General features: G+C 43.2%; 1 protein-coding gene across 2 annotated transcripts in view; it reads right to left on the reverse strand.

Moving 5' to 3' along the window:
* NHSL1 (NHS like 1) overlaps positions 1–23,511 on the reverse strand; it is a 181,308-nt gene that overhangs the window by 123,040 nt on the left and 34,757 nt on the right. The window contains exon 1 of one of the 2 annotated variants that reach the window (XM_029943835.1): positions 16,785–17,032. The exons of the other annotated variant lie outside the window; for it this stretch is intronic. Coding sequence (XP_029799695.1) covers positions 16,785–16,986 — 202 coding nt within the window. The 5' untranslated portion in view covers positions 16,987–17,032. Of the gene's footprint in view, positions 1–16,784; positions 17,033–23,511 lie in introns of those variants that run through there. 2 annotated transcript variants of the gene reach the window in all.

The raw sequence follows: 23,511 nt of genomic DNA on the forward strand, positions 1-23,511 counted from the left end.
AGGACTCATAGGATTTACAACAATAATGGTTTGAGGAAACCACACTATTTAGGCTCCTTCAAGTCTTTTTTCCCTGTCCTTAGAGGAGTTTAAAAATAAGCAAGAAAATGATTCTTCAAATTGGCAGACCAATTTCAGGGTGGCGTCTGGCCACAGTGCATGATAATCACAGAGTTACAAGATCCACAGAGAACAGAGCAAACCACACAAACAGCTCTTTTCTGATCCTCCTCTTTGATCATGCTAAATAGATCTAAGCCTTTTCCTTTTTATATTTTTGTTTTACCTCTTCCTCTTTTCCGCCTTCCGCCTTCATTCCCTCCCTGCCTCCCATCCTCCCTTCTTTGCTTGACATCAGTAAAGCCCTAACAAAAGTCACCTACAATTCTGTTGATAGTAATGACTGGCATTTACCCCGTGTTCTATTTTATCGAACGCATCTCTGCAAATTCAGCTATTAATGATAGTAAATACACAGCCCCTCAAGAGGAAAAAAATTGTATGTCAAAAGTAGAATATAACATTTAAAGTTTGAAAAAGCACTTATTTTGAGGCAAATGTGCTTATTGTCTTTCTCTGAGGACTTCGTTCATGCAAAAGAAAGGCGACAGCCCAGGGCTCTTGGAGTTTTCTGTTTTATTTATTTATTTTTTTCTTGTTGGAGTTTTTTTTGGAGGGGGGGGTTGAGTTTGGTTTGTTTTTTTCCCTTCTTAGAAAGCTGAATGAATTTTACTTTTATGAGTAGAATAAAAGTGACACCAGAGAGCCTGTTTTCAGGGTTGATGTTGCCCTTCTTCAGCCTTTTCCATCATTAGGAAGATGCTTGTTTTCTGCACATCTATTTAAGAAAATGTTCTGTGTGATAGGCAGTGAATGAAAAGCTTCCCAAACTGCTCTACAAGGTCAGCAAAGGAATCTGCGGCTTGACCTTCCCAGCGGGGTCAGGAATGTCAAAACTAAAGAATGAGAGGAGCACAACCTGAAAACCACTGGACAGGGGAGAAGGGGAGGGGAGACGGGGAGGGGAGGGCGCAGCCTCACTGGGCCAGTGTGGCATGGAAGGTGGCAGGCAAGCTACTTGGAGCTTCCCTTCCCATCGGTCCACCACGGGGAGCAGTGCGGGTCCTCTCCGAGGTTCCACCCGCCCCTAACAGCTCAGTCTTGTTTTGTGCTGCTAACTCTACCCGGATCCCTTCAGAGCTCCAATTCAGAGGCTATCTACAAATATTTACTAAAATGCTCTTAAATGACACCGAGAGAGGAAACTCTGTGGTCACTGCCTCTAAGTAACTGCTCAAGTTGGCTTTTCCAATTAGGTATACAGGAAAGAGTCAGACTTAACTTGAAATTTCACTTTATCTGAAAAGAAAAACATCTTTATAATTATTATCTCTGAGACTTTATAACCCAAACACAGAGTAACTATCTTGGGTATCAAAACCTTTTGGTATCAGGAGTGAGCATCTTTTATTAATTCTCTAATGTTTGGAGAATGAGAGAAAGGATAACAGTGCTTCTTGAAATTGTTACTTTTCTCTGAGTCTCGTTTACAAAAGCTTTTTGTTTAAACTCTACTTTCCTTATTCAAATTGAATCCTAACATTTTTGGAACTCTCCTGTATATTCAATGAGCTACTACTGTGGGCCTAGGATGCAAAATGGGGGTTGCAACATTTCAACAGACTATTCAAAGATCATGTTAATTCTGAGTACTGGAATATTACGGTTTATTAAGAAATTCAGAGGGCCCCTGGCCAGTTTAGTTGCTTGGGCATCTGACTTTGGCGCAGGCCATGATCTCATGGTTCGTGAGTTCGAGCCCCATATCGGACACTGTGCTGACAGTATAGAGCCTGCTTAGGATCCCCTCTCTCTCTCCCTCTCTGTTTCTCTCTTTCTTTCTGTCTCTCTGCCCCTCCCCTGCTTGTGCATGCACACCTTCTCTCAAAAATAAACATTTTTTTTGAAAATGTAAAAAAAGAATTCACAGAGAAGACAGAGTCAAATCAGTTTTTTCAGTCATATTTTATATAAATTCCCATTTGTGTTAATGAGGGTCAAATGTCATTTAAAGTGTTTAACTAAAAATACTCAGTGGAGAACTGGTTTCAGTCATAGAAATATGGTCTCATCTTCACTATCTTTTTTTATTTTTTGAAGCAGGTGATAAGAGGATATGGAATTGAAGATATGGGGAGGCAACTTCAACCATATATTTGGTGTTTGAATATCAGTTGGAACGCAGAGAGGGGAGGGAGAGGGGAACATAACACATTAGAGAAAGTGGTTAACGTTGAAACCAAAGCTTAAAAGCGCCAAAACTACCCTTGTTTATTAAGTAAAACAGTGCCCTGATCCTCCCTGAAAAATCAGTGATTTTATAGAAGTGCTCAAAACCTAACGTTTGCAAAAAGTACAGGGATGGCCAAACAAAGTCACAACTTGATAACATTAATGCAAACTTGTGCTTTATTCAACTGTACGAAGAAGAAAAGCCAACGGAAGATAAACATGGAAAAAACACATTTACCTATCACAGTCACATCCTACTGACCAAGAGATCACTTTTCTGACAAACTCAACCACTCAAAATATGGCCAAGAAGTCAGAAGCCAAAATGGTCTCTGACAGAGAGCGTCACTCACAAGATTACAGCTCAGGATCTTATTGTAATATTTGGACCAACACTATTGCAATAAATTGGATTGCCCCGACACTCCACACAGTTAACAAGTTAGAAATGCCAAGTCAGAGAGTGCTGAGGACAAGAGGCAGGCATGACAACACGGGGGAAGAGAGCTGACAGCCTCACGGCCTAAGTGGCACAGGCAGCAGGCAGTGGAGACCCTCTCGGTGCCAGAGCAAAGCTCTTAGACATCTCAGCAGCCACCAGGGTGACACCAGGCTCTTAACCTGTTCAGGGACTATTCACAGTGACACCGAAGCATCGAAGCAAGTTCAATTGTGCTCTGAGGATTGAGCCGAGATATTGCAAGGGGTCATGGAAAGTGTGACTAAGTCACAAGAAGTGGACTCAAGCCCAGTCTATACCATTACTATCCTATCTATATGGCTTCAGGTAAGTCACTTTACCTTTTAGGGACGGCTTTCTTGCCACCAAAGGGGATAATGCCACCTGTCTGTCCATCTCACAGGACCGTTATAACAATGGAATGGGACCATACATGTCTGAATACTGTGTAATCCATAACCTGTGAACAGACTCTATCTGCAGAGTATACGTTAGAACAATGTTCATAAGATAATATTCTTAATTCTGAAAGATGAGGGGCACGTGGGTGGCTCAGTCGGTTGAGCATCCGACTCTTGATTTCGGCTGAGGTCATGATCTCACAGTTTGTGAGACTGAGCCCCGCACTGGGCTCTGTGCTGTCAGCATGGAGCCTGCTTCGCATTCTCTCTCTCCCTCTCGTGCTGCCCCTCCACCACTCACTCATTCATTATCTCTCTCTCTCTCTCTCTCTCTCAAAATAAGTAAACATTTATAAAATTAAAAAGTAAGATTCTGAAAGATGAATGAGGCAAGCTTCTGTTATATGAAAACACAAATAAAAGGCATATTCCTCTAACATTTTATATAAGTTAACATGTAGTCCATATTAGAAAAGCATCTCTAACCAATTACCAGTTGTTTTTTTACAATAACCTTATATTTCAAAGGAATTGAGCTTTCCCTACAATTACACATCAGATGTCTCACACATAGAGGCTTGAGTCCAACAATTTGAAAGTAAAGTTAAACGGATGCAATTTCTCAACCAATTTTCCTCTAAGGGGACAGACAGTAGGCCAGTAAGCATAATGACAGAGAAATCCCCAGAACAAGGCAGAAATTCTTCAGACATTGCTATTCATAAGCTTTCCCGTGGGTCAGTCAGCAGGTGCACATAATCTGCTGAGCACAAGCCCTGGGACACTGTGCTCCATCAGGCAACAAGGTTTACATTGGAGATCACTCAGTCCCACCTAATTTTTAAGCGTTTCCCCTTATTCACTGACCCAGTCTTGGTCAAGGGGCTCAGAGGTCAACCTACAAGAGAACTTACCATGGTGAATGCTTATAGGCTCATGGTCATAAGTCAGTCCTCAGAGCAGATGATTTCTGAGACATACCACAAACCTACATTGCATCCCAAGACACTTCAGAGGTGTGAGACCTTTCTCCAACACTGATACAGTGATGGGTTATTTACAGAAACTCCATCCTAGCTTGTCACTCCTAAACACTGGAAGGACTGACCTGGTACACAAGAATATTAAGAACCTACCCAAGAAGTGAAGTCTACTGAAAGCAGCTTTTTACCGACTGAAGGCTATGATGGATTAAGGAAGTCACTGCATCACTTCAGTAGGTCAGGACTGACATTTTCTGCCTAACAAAACACAAAAAGGGGCGCCTGGGTGGCTCAGTCAGTTAAGTGTCCAACTCTTGATTTCGGCTCAGGTCATGATCTCGTGGTTTATGGAGTTGAGCCCCAAGTCAGGCTCTGCACTATTAGGATTCTCTCTCTCTCTCTGTGCCCCCACCCCCCTCTTGCACACATGAGCATACTCTCTTTCTCAAAATAAATAAATAAACTTTAAAAAATAGAATAAAGGCATGCCTGAGTGGCTCAGTTGGTTAAGCTTCTGACTTCGGCTCAGGTCATAATCTCGTTGTTCACAGGTTCAAACCTCACATCAGGCTCCGTGCTCATATCTCAGAGTATGGAGCCTGCTTCGGATTCTGTGTCTCCCTTGAGCGCTCAATCTCTCTCTCTCCCAAAAATAAATAAACATTACAAAAATAGAATAAAACAAAAGAGAAAATTGTTGCATGGAGCCATGTGACAATGAAGTAGCTTTGCAAAACTATTGCTTCATTGTGTGTGTGTGTGTGTGTGTGTGTGTGTGTGTTCAGTTGACCCTTGAATAGCATGGAAGTTAGGCGCACCAACTCCTCCCCTCATTCCAACCCTGCACAGTTGAAAATGTGTGTGTAACATTTGAATTCCTCAATAACTTAACTACTAAATAGCCTACTATTGAATGGAATCTTTACAAGTAACATAAAGTCAATTTTTCCATACTTCATATTATATGCTATATTCTTATTTAAAAAATGTTTTAAATGTTTTATCTATTTTTGAGAGACAGACAGACAGAGTGTGAGCAGAGGAGGAGCAGATAGAAAGGGAGATACAGAATCCTCGAAACAGGCTCCAGGCTCTGAGCTGTCAGCACAGAGCCCAAGTAGGACTTGACCCCGTGAACCATGAGATCATAACCTGAGCCAAAGCCAGATGCCCAATCTACTGAGTCACCCAGGCACCCCAATCTGCTATATTGCTATATCATAGTAAGCTAGAGAAAAGAAAATAATATTAAGAAAAGTATAAGAAAGAGAAAATACATTTACAGTATGTACTGTTACTATCGGGGAAAAATCCATATATAAGTGGGTCCATGCAATTCAAACCCATGTCATTGAAGGGTCAAATGTATGCACAATGTATAAACTATAAACCAATCCAAAGTGTACTTGTTACCCTGGACACAGGCAAAACTTTTGACAGTCACTGACTTAAAAAATCAATTATAGGGGCGCCTGGGTGGCTCAGTCAGTTAAGCATCTGACTTCGATTCAGGTCATGATCTCACTCGCCATTTGTGAGTTCAAGTCCTGCATTGGGCTCTGTCCTGACAACTCAGAGACTGGAGCCTGCTTCAGAGTCTGTCTCCCTCTCTGCCCCTCCCCCACTCATGCTCACTCGCGCTCTCTCTCTCTCTCTCTCTTTCTCAAAAAATAAATTAAAAAAATAAAGCATTAAAAAATTAAAACAAAAAAATTAAAGTCAACTATAATTAAACTTTTCTGGCACTGAAAAACTCAAGACATTCATACTAGAGTTCTACTGTAGAAGATTCTTTATTCCACTCCAAACAAGCATTTGTTAAAGAGTAACCTGGCTCAACTTACTCAGAAATTAGAGGACATTTTACTAACTTGGTTTTTGTTCTGACCTTTATCAGTTGGGGTTGACGTACAACCTTCAAGATTTCTAAAACCAGCTGTGTAACCTTTCTGTGGCTGCAGTAACTTAAGCACTCAGGTCAAGTGGATAAACTAACACATACCCCAGTGTGTGGGATGTAACCAAGGTCTGATGATCTGAAGGAATGTTGGTGAAGAAAAAGCCCAGCATTGCCAGATTCCGGAAACATCGGCAGCACTTGAGAATGCCCCAGATGCAATCAGGGGTCTCAAAAATTGCTTACAACATCAAACAGAGGTGGGATCCTTGAGACAGAGCAAAGTTCAGGCATTCCTACTTAAGGACCAAGAATAGGACAGCTAGCTAAAAAGAAAAATGGTTAAAAGATACTTTTCTAGCAGGAATAGAGCCTATTAATGAACTCTGCAATAAAATTACTTTAAGCGAAAAAATCAAAGTTCCTTTTCCAGGAAGCCAAAGCTCTCTATGTACTTTCTGTTGGTGAAAAAAATTATGTAAATAAATAACTACCGGTCAAGATGACCACAGCAATCAAGCCAACACCAGCCATAACCACCCACCAAGGTAAATTCACAAATTGTCTTTTGTGTGCTTTGTAAAAGAATCCCCAATCAAGCAAGACTGAAGCAGTACACACCTGTGTTCGGGTAGGAATTCTGGTTTATCTCAAAATGTAATCCAGAAACACCTAACACCCAGTTTCTACTTTAGCTGAGGCGTTTCCAGTTACAAAGTAAAAGAGAACCTTCGGGAATAGGGGCAAGGGAACTGTACCAACAATAAAATATATTTATTCTTCCTCTCTCTTTTAAAGTTTACTGAAAAGACAAAAATCAAGTGATACGGCTTATGGAAATCTCAACTGCTGGTGGCTCTTACTTACAAATGAGCTTTTCTTAGAGAAGGATAAACATATATTGAACACAAATAAGATAATTTACATTGCCACTAAAATTATTTTAACCAGTGAATACATTAGCCTTTATCCTTGTTCTGCACCTTTTCGATCACATATAGAAACTTAATTAAGCTATATCTTGAAAATAATCTCAAAATACTACAACTGTACAATTAGTTGTGCAAACAGCACATTCAAGAACTTGACCGGGTCCCGGAAGACTACCATTAGTTTACTGATTCAGAAGATGGGATCAGAAAGCTGTTACTATGGGGAAGGCGACAGGGAGAAGTAAGGAGACTCATTAGCTCTTCGTGTCTTATTACATATCCCATCTTCTTCCCTCCACCAGTCTATGCCACCTTCTTCCATTATCTTTCACTCGTTACTGCCCCCAACATACTCCTTTTCAAAAGTAGTAGGGCATGAATATGGCACTTAATGAGTGCCTGCTCTAGAGAAGGCCCTGTGTGCAGGTCATTCCAGGTTATTCACAATTCAAGCCATTTTGCCCTGGAATCTGAGAGAGGCTCGCTCTTCTGTGTGGCTCTGACAAGATGTTGCTCTCTATCAAGTCTACCGGGCAATCGGAGCTCTCAAAACACAAGAATCCATAAGACAAGCCTAGATGGTGGGAATGAGTCTAGCAAAGGGTAGTACTGGCCCGGGGCAGGGGTGGGGGGCACTAGCCAGGAACTTCAGCTAACAAATCTCTCAAGGGAGACTGTCTCAGATACCTGATAGACAGGCGCCCACATTTATCATACATACTTACGTAGCCAAAATACTGTGCATCCAGCATGGTGATGGGTTCTAGCAAGAACTAAATAAATAATTGTTGGTGTAATGTCTCTGCTGACTAGTACCTCACTGAATCTCAGCCATAAATGACAGAGAACAATCTGGGATGCCAAATTCGGTGGTACTGAAAAGAAGGGTTTACTAGAGCTGAAGAGGGGCAGACCCTAGAGGCATTGCTGCAACTAGCTTCCAGCTGCTTAGCCTCACACACGCATGGCTCTGTATATGAAGAGTATGTATGCTGATTATATGTAAGTTTTCCAATCACTTTTATTAAGAGAGTGGTCACCATGAATAAAAATCTTTAATTAGGAAGACTAGAAATATAATGTGAAGACGATCCACATTCTGTAAAGCTGGAATACATATAACCCGACCTACAAAAACCACAGATGCCATGCGACACAGCAAGTAAGTATTAAATCTTGGGACTTCCCATAATAACGGAAGTCTCACTTGAAAATCTGTAGTTCCATAACTATCCATAACTCATGTGTCTATGTAATTGCTTCAACCAGCACTTTGTCACTTCTCGGGCTCTACACCGTTCCAATCCATTCTGTGTGCCATAACCAAGGAGTTTCCCCTGAACACTGCCTTAACTGTGTGTTCACACAACAAATACCTACTCTTGCAAAGTGCGAGACACTGGATAAGACAGAGAATAGACTTCAAAGAGCTTCAAATTCAGGTAAGGTATGAAGCACATGCCCAAAGAGTCTCAAAGCAGAGCCTGTAGCTTTGAACCAGAAGATACTGGGTCTAAGACCTCAAGATACCCTAAGTGCTTTCAACATCATCTTTCTGAAGAATTACACCTGGTTCCCTGTCTCACCACATCTGTTTCTCTGCCCAGTTGTCAGTTCTCCCTAATGACCCTTCCTTGCCTATCAAACTACTATTTTTACTGAATACTTACAGTATCCAGACAATATTTATTAAATGAGTTTTCCCATGTAATGTGTTATCAGTAGTGTCTAGTCATGGCAAGCCCTCACTAAATGTTAGCTACTGTTAATACTTATGGACAGCTGGACGGGTCTAGGCATGACGTTCAACTGAGTATTTTAACCATTTCAGGATTTAACATAAAAACTCAAGGATTATGTAAAGGAGAAGACAGCTTCTGGTTGTGCTGTCTGGGTTATATAAGTACTCTAATAGCACTTATTTCTAGGGGCGCCTAGGTGGCTCAGTCGGTTAAGCATCCAGCTTCCGGTTAGGTCATGATCTCATGGTTCGTGAGTTCGAGCCCCATTCTGGGCTCCACAATGGCAGATTCACTTCCTTCTCTCTCTACCCCACCACCCCTGCCTTCAAAGATAAATAAATAAACTTTTTAGAAAACTCCATTTAAAAACACTTGTTTCAGGGTACCTGGGTGGCTCAGTCGGTTAAGTACCCAGCTTAGGCTCAGGTCATGACCCCACGGTTTGTGTGCTTGAGCCCCGCGTCTGTGCTGAGAGCTAGCTCACTACTACCCACATGACTAGGTTATTATCCCATTTTACAGAAGAGAAAACTAGAGTATAAACAGATGATGTGACTTGTTCCAGGTCACATTACAAGCAAGTGACAGAACCAGAACCATCTATAGATTTCCTGACCTAGTGCTTTATGCACCATCCTCTTTCCACTAAAATTTACTGAATACCTACAATGTGCCTGGCCTGTGGACATACTGCTTACCAGAGCATATGAAAAAACTCTCCTGTCTTAGAGGTTAAATTCTAGCTTTAGGAGACAGACAGTACCGAAAATAGATACAGCTGACCCTTGAACAACAAGATTTGAACCATGTAGGCCCGTTCATACGTGAATTTTTTCCAATACATAGAGCACAGTACTAGAAATGCATTTTCTCTCCCTTATAATTTTCTTAGCATTTTCTTTTCTCTATCTTAGGTAAGAATATAGCATATAATACATAGGATATACAAAATATGTTAGTTAACGGTTTAGGTTTTCAGGAAGATTTCCGGTCAATAGCAGGCCTATTAGTAGTTAAGTTCTTGGCAAGTCAAAAGTTATATAGGGAGTTTGATTATATAGGGCATAGGGGTCAGTGCCCATCACCCTTGTCTTGTTCAAGGGTCAGCTGTACATAAAGTATATAGTATGTGAGACGGTGGTAAATGCTCCGGAGAAAACTAGAGGTGGGGCTAGAAAGGCTAAGAGGAGGGTAAGACGTGACAGCTTTAAACAGGGTCATGGAGATGACTTTGGGCCAAATATCTGAAAAGGGAGAGGGAAGGGTCCGTGTGCGTAGCTGGGTGAAGGGAAGGCAAACCTCATGGCGAGTTCTAAACAGCAAGGGTCCTGGTGTGACTCAGAGCTGCCACCGGGGAAGCCATGGTGTGAGGGAGGTGGACCAGGGTGGGCCTTCCAGCACACTGTGGAGACCGGTTATCAAACTCCCTGAGAAGGAAAACCCCGGAAGGGTTGTTTCACAAGATCCCTGAGGATGCTCGCTAAGATTAGCCTGCCTTGGGGTCGGGGAGGCGGGGACGGAGAGAACAAGAGTGGAAGCTGAGGAACCGGTCAAGAAAGGACTGCAAGGGGCGCCTGAGTGGCTGTCAGTTAAGCCTCTGACTTCTGCTCAGGTCATGATCTCACGGTTTGTGAGTTCGAGCCCCACGTCAGGCTCTGGGCTGACAGCTCAGAGCCTGGAGCCTGCTTCGGATGCTGTGTCTCCCTCTCTCTCTCTGCCCCTCTCCCATTCATGCTCTGTCTGTCTCTTAAAAAATAAATAAAAAATGGTAAAAAAAAAATTTTTTTTTTAAAAGAAAGGACTGCCAAACCACACTGCTGCCTCGCCGTATCAGACACGCAGCAGCCCATCTCCTGCCTCATCTCTGTGCTAAGCCAGCTTCCCTAGTGGTCCAAACACTCATGACCAAACGTTTCTACAAAGGATTTGATACACACATGGTCTGAGGGAACAATAGGAAATGAAACACTGCCACCAAAATCCTGCTCCCACAAAGTGAACCGTCCCTCTTGCGACACTCAAGAGACTTCAGAGTCGGGAGCACTTGTAAGGTCACATTTGTCAGTATACTGGACAAAGTAAGCACACAGTGCTACTTATAACTCACTCGCCCTGTGTGGCACGGTGGCCCCTACAAACAGCACTACTAACAGGGTCCCAGATGAGTTATGTTCACCCAGTCAGCAACCATCTATGAGCACCTAGCCTTGGGGATAAAACAGATAAATAAGACTTGGTCTCTGTCCTGAAAGAGTTCAGTCTAGCTACAGACACAGACACATAAAATAAAAGTACAATCCAGTAGATAATAAGCCTAGTTACTGAGGTATGTAGAAGGTGGAGAAATCACACGGAGAGGGGACTAATCAGTTCTGCCCTCTGGGAACGAGGGGAGGCTTCACAGAGTTCTAAAGAAAGCAGAGAAGGTCCAGCAGGACGCCAGCAGGCAGAGGCGGGGACTGGAGCATAGTGGCCCAGGGAACAGGAGACTCACAGTGGGGCTGTGCAGGAGCAATGCATCCCTTTGCTACTAGAGGGGTTAAAAATGGGCAGGGGACAGCGGGGAGCTGGGGGTCAGAGGGTGCAGCAGCCACACGCCCTCTGAGATGGGCTTTATTTTGTAGGCGACAGGGAGCAACAGAAGAGTGATCCAATTATGTTCACATTTGGGGAAGATCACTCTGATTACAGTGTAGACTCAAGACTTAAAGGTGGTGCCAAGGGAGACAAGAGTGAAGATAACAAGAAAGAGGAGAAGACCACTGAGAAGGCAAGATGAGAGCAGAGCAGGGCCTGAACAGTTTGGATGGACACGACAGATCTTGAGGAGTTTAAAACTGGTCAGACTGGAGTTAACAGAAGTATCTCATAGGAAATAGTGCCATTAAAAAAACAGTTCATTTAAAACTTTGATAGAAAATATTATGGTCGGGACACCTGGGTGGCTCAGGGGGTTAAGTGGCCGGCTTCAGCTCAGGTCATAATCTCACAGCTTGTGGGTTCAAGCCCCACATTCGGCTCTGTGCTGACAGCTCAGAGCCTGGAGCCTGCTTCAGATTCTGTGTCTCCTCCTCTCTCAGCCCCTCCCCTGCTCACTCTCAGTCTCTCTTTCTCTCTCTCTCTCTCTCTCTCAAGAATAAACATTTAAAAAAATTATAAAAATATAGTTAAACCAAAAACCTCTGAAATTACATAGCAATGTAACACATTCTACAGTAATTGTAAGAGACTTATAAAAATTAACCCAACTTAATGTGTAGGATGTTCTGAAGTTATTTTAAAAACAACTGTTCGAAAAGAACCATTTCAAAAAAAAGTTTTCAAAAGTGAGTAAAGGCATTTCTGTTTAGAAGAACACAGATTACAAACTTCTAAATGAATGCTCTGACAATAAGTTACTGCTTTTAATACTCAATTTCTAACCATCTAAGCAAGTGTCTAATTCTCAAAATAAATCCACAAATTTTTAAGACAATAGAGGGTATTAGATAAAACGTCATTTCAACACAATTTCCAACTTAATAACAAATAAGATCATTTTTGCGATCCAACAAGGCAGCAAGACATCAGAGATTCCCAACTTCGAAAGAAAAAATAATGAAAGGTCAATGAAGGGCAGCCTCAATGAACCAGATAAAATATTAAGTGGCATTCACTATTGTCTCTTTCACAGAATGTCAGCTTCGGTAGAAAGAAGGAAAACATTACAGTCACTGCACTGAGAATATTCTTCTCATCTCTTTTATTAGGACACCGAAATGAACTCCATTTAGCTATTCTTCCAATGTACCTAGTGACCCTCAGAATGAATGTTACTGCAGGGGACTACTTTAGTAATATTTGCCAACACTTTTAGGTTTCTTTAATGCCGTGAAGAAAATGTCCTTAAATCCCATAATTTAAAAGATTTTATGATCAAAAAGAAATCACAGCTATTTACATAGAAACAGGATCTTGACCTTGCTGCTTTCGGTCTTCCGTGTCATTTTTTTTTTTCGTTGTGCTATCTGAAATCATTGCTAACCTAATTACGAAGCAGGATCCTGTTTTCTGCCAACTGTTTTACTAGGGAGGACACTGGGATGAAATTACTTTAAACACAGCCAACTCCCACACTCAACAATTGATTATCTTGTGTATGGATTATTCATTACCCCTGATACCTAGTGAGGCCGTTCTCTGGCTCTTTTTTGTAGTTCCTGGGATGGAAATAAATGGAAATTCAAATGATTCAAATTTGGTAATGCTACTAGCACATATGATAAAAGTCCTGAGGAGGAGAATGAAACTATTGTTTAAATCGAGGCTTTGCATGTCAATTACCCTCTCTCTGGGCCGACCTGCCAATACCAGGATCATCAATCACGCCTCTGCCCAGCTGAACAGAGCAGGGGACACAACAAAACATGCTTTGCTCAGTGAGAGGCTATCCCATTATTATTCCACCTCTTTTGGTTTTATTTGACAAGAGAAGGGTAAGTGTGCAAGATGGGGGAGCACAGAATAAATACCAGTCATTAGTTTCCCTTGAGAACCTTCCACAGTGCTGGAAACAAAGCAGGAGCTCATTAAATGTTGTGTGAATCAATGCGAACAGCCAGAAGACCATGCAAAACACGAAAATGCTCAAGATAAAGTATGTTTATCTGGACCTTCTCATCGAAGCCATTCATTTTACAGTTTTCACAATTATTCTGCATTTTCTCTTTAATTCCCCCTTAGATGTCTTATCTGCTTCTCCATGTAAGAATGAACTCCATGGCTTCACAGCCTGGGTGCTCTATTTCTCTGTATCCCGCGCGTAATACTAAAAACTCCTTCAATAAACGCTCTTACAGCTCCATGTGAAAAGCTACCTACTGCCTCACCTACAACTGACTTCCACTTTTTTACTACATAGGCATCTAATAAAACAGCTCATGATTCACTAAATTTATACCCACGAGGATAGTGATTCACACCCTTGATTTTAATAGCTAATTAAGTCAAAACATCATCTGCTATTACAATGGGTCATATCCCACTAAGAATATAAGAACTGATCACTGCTGTTACTTAATTCACTTTTACCTTCCTGAGTAAAAAGTTTTGAATTTTGAAACTTGCCATGGGCTGGAGTAAAAGAAAACATGCAGGTGCTCAGTTGTGATTGCTTTGGACATATTCATTATGTACCCTCTTGTTACTTTTTGACTCGGGAAAAGTAGCCTATTAATAGCATCAAATCTCATAAAAACATTGTCCAAAAAGTTTTCAAGCACTGTAGTTTTATACTAAGTTTCTTGAGTATGTGTGACAACATTAAACTGCAGATGTATAGCCTTGGGGATGAATAGACATCCCTAACGGTAACTACCTGAAAACTTGATTTTGATGTTACTAGTAAGCAATCCAGCATGGACATTCACTGTAAGAAGAACTTCTGAAATGAAGTGTGAAAGGACTGTTCTAGAAAATGAGTATGCATACAGCATACTGACCACACTGACAGGAAGGATTCAGTTGAGCAAAGCAGTGTGACCTAGAGACGGGGCCAGGCCAGCACTCCGGCCTTGTGGCAGCTGCTGGATGGAAGGGAGAAAGCCCTAAGGCTGCACAACTGGACACCTCGGCAGCCAGGGGTCCCATGGGAGGCTGGCAGGGGAAACACAGGACGCAACCCTAAAATGCCAGGTTAATGTGGCAAGCTACCCAGCCCTACCCCTAGCTGCCACAGCCTGCTGGTGGTGTCTGTCTGTGGGGGAGGGGCGGAGGGAAAGCAGGTTTTTAGAAACCTGTGTAGATTAAAGAAAGTTGGGGAGCAGGCTGAAAGGAAAGCATGTGGTCTGCACACACAGATATGAAGTATAAGAAAGCTGCTATGCAACTCCCATCGGACCAGTAGGTCTTCACTGCACGTTTATTTGCAACCAAATCCTAATACGGCCTTTGGGCATTCTTAGCACTAACTAAGAATCCTTGCTAGAGTTTTTTTTTTTAGCGGTATTTGATACTAAGGGAAAAAAACAAACCCTCTAATTCTGCATAATTTTTCTGAAACATTTATCTTCTTTTGATCTCGAAGTGTAAATAAATGTCACTTCTGTATTTCTTCAAAGGAAGGGCTTTGTGAAAGAAGGTCAGCAGTTAGAACGGGCTCCCGGGACAGCATGTCCAAGTTGGGAGACAAGTCTCTTCTGTAAGTCCAATGTCAGTCAAAAACAGAATAGATTCGTACACATTTTGATCTACAGGCAGCTTTTTAAGGATTTCCCCCTCACTCCCTATGTCACAAATGGTAATATTACCCATGGACAATTATTTCCAAGGAGCGTATAAATCTATACGCTGTATGATGCTTCCACTGCTCCTTATGGGGCTACTGTCTCCCTATTAACAGTAAGGGATAAAGGGCACAGTCTTTTGTATTGCTGCAGGAACAAGACCCCTCCCTTTACGAGTCACCCCAGTTCTCTGCAAGATCATCATTTTTCACAAGTCACGTGGACAGTATTGGCTTCACTTCCCAGCTAAAACAAACACATGCAAATTCGCAGTCGCCTTCCCTTGAGTGCGAATCTAGATGGAGCATCTCTGGGAGAGGTCCTGGAGCCACGCGCTCACGTGTGTACAGTCTTTAGCAGAAACGTGACAGTGACAGATTTAAAACAAACAAGTCATAAAAGAACAACCTTTTAGCAAAGGCCACGGGAATCAAAACTACACCCTCTGACCACCACAGCACTACAGTATCCACCCTTCGAACATTTTTGCTTCAAGCATTACAATCCACCCACTTACCACAACCACAGCGTGTTCCTGATTTAGAAGAGTAAAGTTTGTGGACTTACGAAGCCACACAACTGCATCCAGAAAGCCCAATGCCTTTTCTCCGCATGGCAGTTATGCCCCGTCTGACCTAAAAACCTGCCTAGTTAAGCTCGGTATCGATGGACCACTGTTGACCCCCTTCTTGCCATAATAAACAACTGACATCTTCTAAGAGCATTAACTAGTCCCTCCTGTGCCACAGTTTAATAGAGAAGAACAAATGGCTTAACACACATTATACAGGAGGAAGAGCTGCGTTAAATCCCGGGTCGTGGAATATTGCTGCTGTGCCCATCAGCACATACTTAACTGTGTTTATTCTCTCGGGTTTCAGCAGTTTTGTTTCCTAAAAGAAGCAAAAGAACAGGTCGCTGAAAGATTCTAGCGAGGTTGCTTTTGGCACGGGAAGAATGTGATAAACAGGGAAAACACAATCACTCGGAATGTCTGGACCCGGCTCCTTTGTGATACTTAAATAGCGCCCCCGACCGGGCTCCGCCACAGCACTGAATGGGGAAACCATTTCAGAGCTTAGCAGTCCAAGTCTATACTGTAAACATTCTAAGAGGAAGAACTCAAACTCTAAACATAAAACAGCGGTGTGTTAAGAAATACTGAAATAGTTCCCTCTCTCCCACCACGTCTGATATTTTTCTTCACCTTGAGGAAGGCAAACCATGCTAAAACCTCAGAACAGAGACCAACATTGGTCTGAAAAGGAACTTGAAAGAAGTCCAAAAACTCCTTTTGGCCACAATATCAAGGGCAAGCCCTTCATGTGTTCCTTTTCCTTGATGTCACTCTAACACCTGTTTGTTTCAAGTGTCCAGTGCACTTCATCAATCTTCTTAAAGGAAAATGCAAGAAGACTATCCATGATTCTCAAAGTTATTTCAGTGTAGTCTTTCAGAACAGAGCTCCGTGTCCTAACATCAGGTCGTTAAGGGCAGAAGCCTCCTCCCATAAGGGTGGTTTACCATTGAACTTTTCATAAGTCCCCTGAGTGTGCAGATCAAGGGTGCTGAAGACAAACAGCTATTTAACCCTGCTCAGGGGGACATAATCTCAAGCTGCATCTAGCTGGAAAGGCGTTTTTATTTTAGACTCGGAAGCCATCAATGACTGATACTGAATTCTGAAACAAAACCAAAAAACTGCTAATAAGGCCAAAAATCAGGAAGGAAAATCAGCGACAGAAAAAAGAATTCTACATCGCAAACTTCTAAGAATGTTGACATAAAAACAAACAGACAAAACATCGAGTCACCTTTTCTGGGCTGGGTTCTGTACTTCCAGGTCTCATCATCTGCTTCCACCTGCTGCCCACAGACTGAGAGCTCCCCATCACTGCGAAAAAGCCTCTTTGTCTGCCTGGACAAGGAGGAGAAATTTATCCAGCTCACAGCACGTGAGAGAGACCCTGCATTTGACTTGAGTCTGAACGAACCCGAAGAGCCTTCTTTTTTCATCTTCTTTCACACCAAAATCGACTACAGACAAAGGACAGCCCCGCCAACAAGACGCTTGGTGTTACAACTGTTCCATGTCCTTGGAACGAACCTGCTCCTTCCCACTTATTCAGCGTCGAGAGACCCGCACGGCATTATGCAGCAAGACTGCTTCTGTGTCCCCCAGTTACAAAAAAAAAAAAAAAAGGAAAATGAGGGCTTAAGAAACAAAACAACAACAACAAAAATTTATTTTATCCTAGCCACATGGCAGCACTTGGCTTGACATATAATTTTAAAAATGAAGCAGGTGTTCATTTCAGGAACACTTGTCAGGACTTGGAGACGAACAGAACCAAGGCACTCCGATTCTTCGGTGGACACCTAGCATCCCATACTGTGATCCTGCTGCTTTCCCGGGCATCCTTCCCCCGCACGGGCAGACAGCGACCGCAAGGAACTCCTCGGGCTGGAGGAAGAGGTTCGGGCATCAGACCAGGCGCCCATGTTAAACTTGACCCACACAGGTGCCTCAGGAGAAATCCAAGAGTTCTGCTCCCTTGCCGCAGCACAGCACCGAATCCCGCGGCGCCCACCTGCCCTCTTTCCCGGGCTGTGAACCGCTCAGCACCCACAGGGCTCCGCAAACAATACACCAGGCTGCGTGGCTGTGGCTTGGATTACAGAGCAAGCGCTCCTGGGACGGGCCCTAGGCTTCCCGGTCGCCGCCGGCTCCTCATTGGAGACAGAAAACCCCGCCTCCTCCCCACAGTCAGGACTTCGGTGGCAGCTCAAACTTCTGAACTCCGGCAAAGCTGCGGAAAATACAAGTCTGTGCAGAAGACAGACTCCAGGAAATTTAAAGAAGAACTCGGTTATTAATCATCAAACCACAATTAGGAAGGTAGGGTTGTGAGAAGGAGGTTTAGAAGAATGTATAATTTTATATAAACATTCAGCATGCCCTGATTGCTTTAGGGATGTGATCATCTAAGAAAATGTATTTCCAAAGAGAATGAAACGGACTCTGCTGTCCGTTCGCTCCCAGCTCCCACAAAGGGGAAATGCAGCCCTTCTCGCACTGTTGTTGCTGCTCCTCCCTGTCTTCCACCGGCAGCCAGAGCGCCAGGTGAGACCAAGAACCCTCTCCTGCCTCCCCACTGGCAGCCCCTTGGGGTCATTCCTCCCTAGCTAGGGAAGATCATCCTATCATGGAGAACCATCATCTGAGAACTATGTCAACAGCATTTGGCTGCAGGCTCTAGCCTGGAGATGCATACAACCATTCATTATGACAAGCAAAACATCTAGAAACGCTGTGTTGGAATGCACTGGGTGCAGCATTTCACCCAAGGCCAGCATAATTCCAGGGTCCTAGGGGCACGAAAAGTCCCTATAACTTTCCATCACAGAGACTTGGGTCAGGCACCCCCTCCTCCAAGGGTTACTCTGTGGAAGGCTAATAAGCAACAAGTAGGTAGGTCCATCTCACTTTCCTTTACTCTGTACTGAGCAAACATATTAAAACTAATAGCTTGCAACAGAAAATAAACTTTGATTAAAAAATTATAAAAGTGGATTTCACACCACATGTCTCCTGCGATCCACTGAGATTTTAAGAAAAACGCTCTGCACGTTTACAAGCTCTACATGTTTGCAAAGACTGAGACATTTGTCGAAGAAAAGCAAAGAGCTGCTGCAAAGCGTGCCTCAGGTGGGCAGTGACACTACCAGGAAAAGCACAAGACTGAACAGCCACTGGGGACTGAAGGGCAATGCTAAAATAGTCCAAATAATTAACAGATATGGAATCAGCTTAATTTTTTTTTAGTGTTTATTTTTGAGAGAGGGACAGAATGTGAGCAGGGGCAGGGCAGAGAGAGAGGGAGACACAGAATCCTAGACAGGCTCCAGGCTCTGAGTGCTCAGTACAGAGCCTGACACGGGGCTCGAACCCACAGACCATGAGGTCATGACCTGAGCTGAAGTCAGATGCTTAACTGACTGAGCCACCCAGTCACTCCGTGGAACCAGTTTAAAAGCTAAAAGCATCCTCAAGAGCTCATGTAGTTTTTTGTTTTGTTTTTAAGTTTGTTTATTTTGAGAGAAAGAGAGAGCATGGGAGGGTCAGAGCGAGGGAGGGGGAGAGAGACAGAGACAGAGACAGGGACAGAGATAGAGAATCCCATGGAGGCTCTGCACTGTCAGCGTGAGCCCGATGCAGGGCTCGAACTCACGAACCTGTAAGATCATGACTCGAGCAGAAACCAAGAAGCAGTTGCTTAACCGACTGAGGCACCCAGGTGCCCCAAGAGTTCATGTAGTTTAAATCCCTCAATCCCCAGATGGAGAAATTCAGGCACACACATACACAGTGTCACACGGAGGATATCACACAGGGATGAGACCGGGTCATGTCAGATACCACTGGATCCTTACTGGAAGCGCTGGCTACATCACCAAGCACTCTGAGCTATTAAACTGGAATGATACCTCTACTTTGATCACCTTCATAAGGGTAAAAATGATAATAATTACGCATAGCACTAGTCAGTGCCTATACAAGTTCAAACATCAAATCCCCTTTCAGAGTCAAAAAGACCATTGTTCGGGAAAGTATAGAAACATCCTGAATGCCGCCTTCCATTCCAGAGATTCATAGGAATCCCTGACATCCAAGGATGCAGTCTCTAAGGACCTATGGATCCTTAGGGATCCCTAAAAAAGAATACATTGTTCCCTCCCTAATGTCTCTCTCTCTGTATATACATAGTATATATATGTATAGGGAGGGGGGAGAGAGAGCGCGCGCACGTGCACGTGAGGGAGGGACAGAGAGAACAGAGAGAAAATCCCAAGCAGACTCCACCTGCCGGCATAAGCCCCACTCAGGGCTCAAAATCACAAACCTCAAGATTATGACCCAAGTGGAAATCCAGTTGGATGCTTAACCGACTGAGCCACACAGGTGTATTTTTAATTCAGAGACCTCTGAAATAAACCTTGTGCTGTTCTTTCCATTCATGAAGCGCTGTTGAATGCTTTTCCAACCCACCGCCTTGGAGTTTGCACACATACACACAGGAGAGCAGAGATGAACTGGTGTCATTAGTAACTGCTGGGTTTTCCTCCAGTCCCTCTGGTCCTTACACACATCTGAGAGCGAGCTCGTGGGAGGGGCTGGAGGACTGTTCACTGCCAAGTAGCCAAGAAGGATAACTGGTGTATTCAGGGATTAGACGCATGAGTCTCCCTCAGAGTAAGTACACACTTATGCTGGATTTCCCGCTTAATATATTTTTCATTATTCACAAGACCTGTGGATACGTCTGCACAATAACAAATTCTCCATTGACTGGCTATTCTGTTTCTGTTATATTGGCCCTTGACTATTAATATCTTCACTTATGTAAAAATAGGTCAAATAATTTAATTACTTTTACAACTAGATCAGACCGTGTTCCTCCATGGCCAAGATAGAACATAATAGTTCAAATTAGCTTTAGAGGAAATCTTTAGATTTTCACTATCCGTGTTAGATAGGTACTCCCATTAGCTTAGGAAATCGCTAAGTGGGCTGCTTGCAAAGCTTTTTCCTTCAATCAAACTGTATTTATTTAGTAACTACAATGAACTGCACATTTTAATTATCTGGACCCCAGAGCCATACAAATCTACTGCTCCCAGCTGCTCAGCAGGGTCATGGCTGCTTTGTAATGCGTACTTCATGTATATTACTGCTGATCTTCACAATGACCCTGCAGTGGAAAATCCCTTCCAAACCATTTCTTCAAATTGCTTCAAATATAATCTTCAGGGCAATAAAACATCTTAATGTAACATTTCCCCCATGAAAATCGACAGTAGAATACACTCTTCTCAGACCTTTGAAACAGACCTGCTGCACAGATTTTGTCTGCATCCCTCACTGTGCCGCGTTTTTCCATCTCCCCTCTCCTGTCAGGCTGTCAAACCAAAACTTCTGCTGTCATCAAATGTGCCAACAACTGCTCCCTTCCTACCGCTTTGCCACTGCTGGGCTCCAGGAATTATTGAGGAATCAGATAGAGAATCTTGTTTAAGTTACGTTATTAGTGGGAGTTGATAAGCACCCAAGGAATGAAGTGCTTGGCTTTTGTACAAGGGCTTTGTCCCCGCAGCCTCCTGGCCGGCACCCTTGCCCTTTTACTGGGCAGGTGGAGGTCCCAGAGTTGAAATGCAGTGGGGGGGGGGGGGGCAGCCTCTGGATAACAGGCCCCAGGCGTGTCCAATACAGGTTTCTGATTCAGGGCCTCTTTTCTATGACATTCTTAACACTTGACGGCAGAGAGAAATTTACTCATCTCTAATGACAAAGGGACAAGAAATTATATGATTTCTGGAATGATTTAAGTCATACATTACCAAAAAAAAGTTACCTATAAAAACTTGGAGGCACCAGCATATATTAAGGGAAGCTCTGGGATCCCCTTCTTTGGGGATTCCTATACAAAATATCTATTGATTTGGAAAGATTTATTTATGCTTCTACCAGGAGTCACCTGGATCGATTGAATACGTTTGGAAAGTCCTTGCTAGGAGACACAATGTTTCATGTTACAATATATACTGACATCCTTAAAAAGCTCAGCTTGAATAGAAGTCTTTGATTTAGTTAAAAATTGTTAAACATGACAAGACACAGGATTAGACGAACCCCTCAGCCCGCTCAGGCATGTAATTGCCTCCTCTGCCATCTGTGTAAAATGCCAGCCAAGAGTAGGAACTAATTTCAAGTGCCATCAGTTTTTTGGCCTCAGAGGCCACAAAGGAGCAACGTGACTTCTGACTGTCCAGGTATCCCTTTACCTGCCCTGACCCGGCCCTTGGAACCCAGAGAAAAGACTGGAAGAGGCAGAACCCCAACGTCAGAAACGTGTGGAGAACGAACAGAGCTGCCCTGAAGACGCCGGTGAGGTTCGGGGTGGGGGGGAGGGGCAAAGGCAGGTGGTGCACACAGAGGTGAGGGAAAGCATGGGCGACAGTGAGAGCAGTAAACTGCGTCCTGTTCTGAAGGATCCGGACAGGCCAGAACCACTGAAGTGCGCACCCGATCAGATTACCGCATGAATCACCCAGACAACCCACAGGGACCTTTAGTGTCTAAGACAGGGGATGATAGGAGAGGGTAGGTTTTCCAACTGTCAGCTCTTGTAAATAATTTAAGAGTTGATTTAAATGCAAACTTTCTATGAGGTCATCTGTACACACTAATAATGAAAGCTTATCTCAACATCTAGAAGTGAACACTTTGAGCCAGACGGTTTATAATGAAAAAAAAAAAAAAACCAACCCACATTACCCCCCAGGGCCATCGCTAGCCAACACCCACAGAACACTAAATCCTCCCTGTCATCCACCTGCATCCCCTAAGGAATTAAATTGATTTACTCAAGAAGGAAGTCACAGAAGACAAAGTTCAGGGTTCCCTCACCTACCACTGCTCCAATATTTAAAAGCAAGAAAATGACGGTGTTTTCATTAGGCTCTAGCTTTAAAGGACAGAGTGGTAAGGTTCCTTTCAGTGAAGTGAACAATGTTATTTCCCTTAAATAGAAAGATTAAATACAGACATTTGTAATTACGTATCATCACAAGCCTCAATCCCACCTTTCAACGTCTTCATATCTAAAAGGGACTCCCGAAATGGTCTGACCCTGGAAGGCCTCGCCACACTGTTCCCACGGGATCACTTGATATGGGAGCAATATGGCAGCACATTACTGCTCTCAGCCCCTCTGGGGCGGGGCGCATGGCAAGCGGGTAAAGGCTGCCCTGGTACAGACGCCATCACTGACTGATGGGCACCATGGAGCATCGGAGGCTCGGTTAGCAGCTGATGACCAAAAATGGAGCTCTGTGCCAGTCCTAACCAAGAAAAGGTCTCCATCCAAAAGGTTCGGATGAAAAGGTCCCCTAAAACTAAGTATTGACTTTGAGACTCTTCTCATAGAAGAACAAGGAGAAACTTATTATGAGACAAATAAAATTCCAAATAACCCCCCCCATCGCCTATCAGGCGCGACCTCCCTGACTCCCCACTCCCTGGGCCATGGGACCTAGCCCGGGAATTGCAGATCCCAATAAAGGCTTTCTTGGCTCCATAACGTGGTCTCTTTTTCCTCCCATCTCTGCCTCTATTAAATCTTACATTAGTATAGTATAATCCATTGTAACTCAGAGAAATGACAGATAATTATAGCAGTTGGATAAAAGGCCCCAGAGTCTAGTGGTTAAGAGACCAGATTTACTAGCTGTGTGATGCTGAGTAAGTTACATAACCTCTCTGTGCTTAATATTTTTTTTCCTCTGTAAAATTGGCACCATACTAATGATTGTACAGATAAAATGACATATTTAGAATGGTGCATGGCTCATAATGAATAATAAATATTAACTGATACTTTGGACTGTCTTTTATTATTTTTTAAAACTATTTTTACCTTTTTTTCTGAGTGCATTAAAATCTAAACATAAGTAAAATTAAGACATTGGGGGGGGTGCCTG

Source organism: Suricata suricatta, chromosome 7, assembly GCF_006229205.1.
Source record: "Suricata suricatta isolate VVHF042 chromosome 7, meerkat_22Aug2017_6uvM2_HiC, whole genome shotgun sequence".
Taxonomy (NCBI): Eukaryota; Metazoa; Chordata; class Mammalia; order Carnivora; family Herpestidae; genus Suricata; species Suricata suricatta.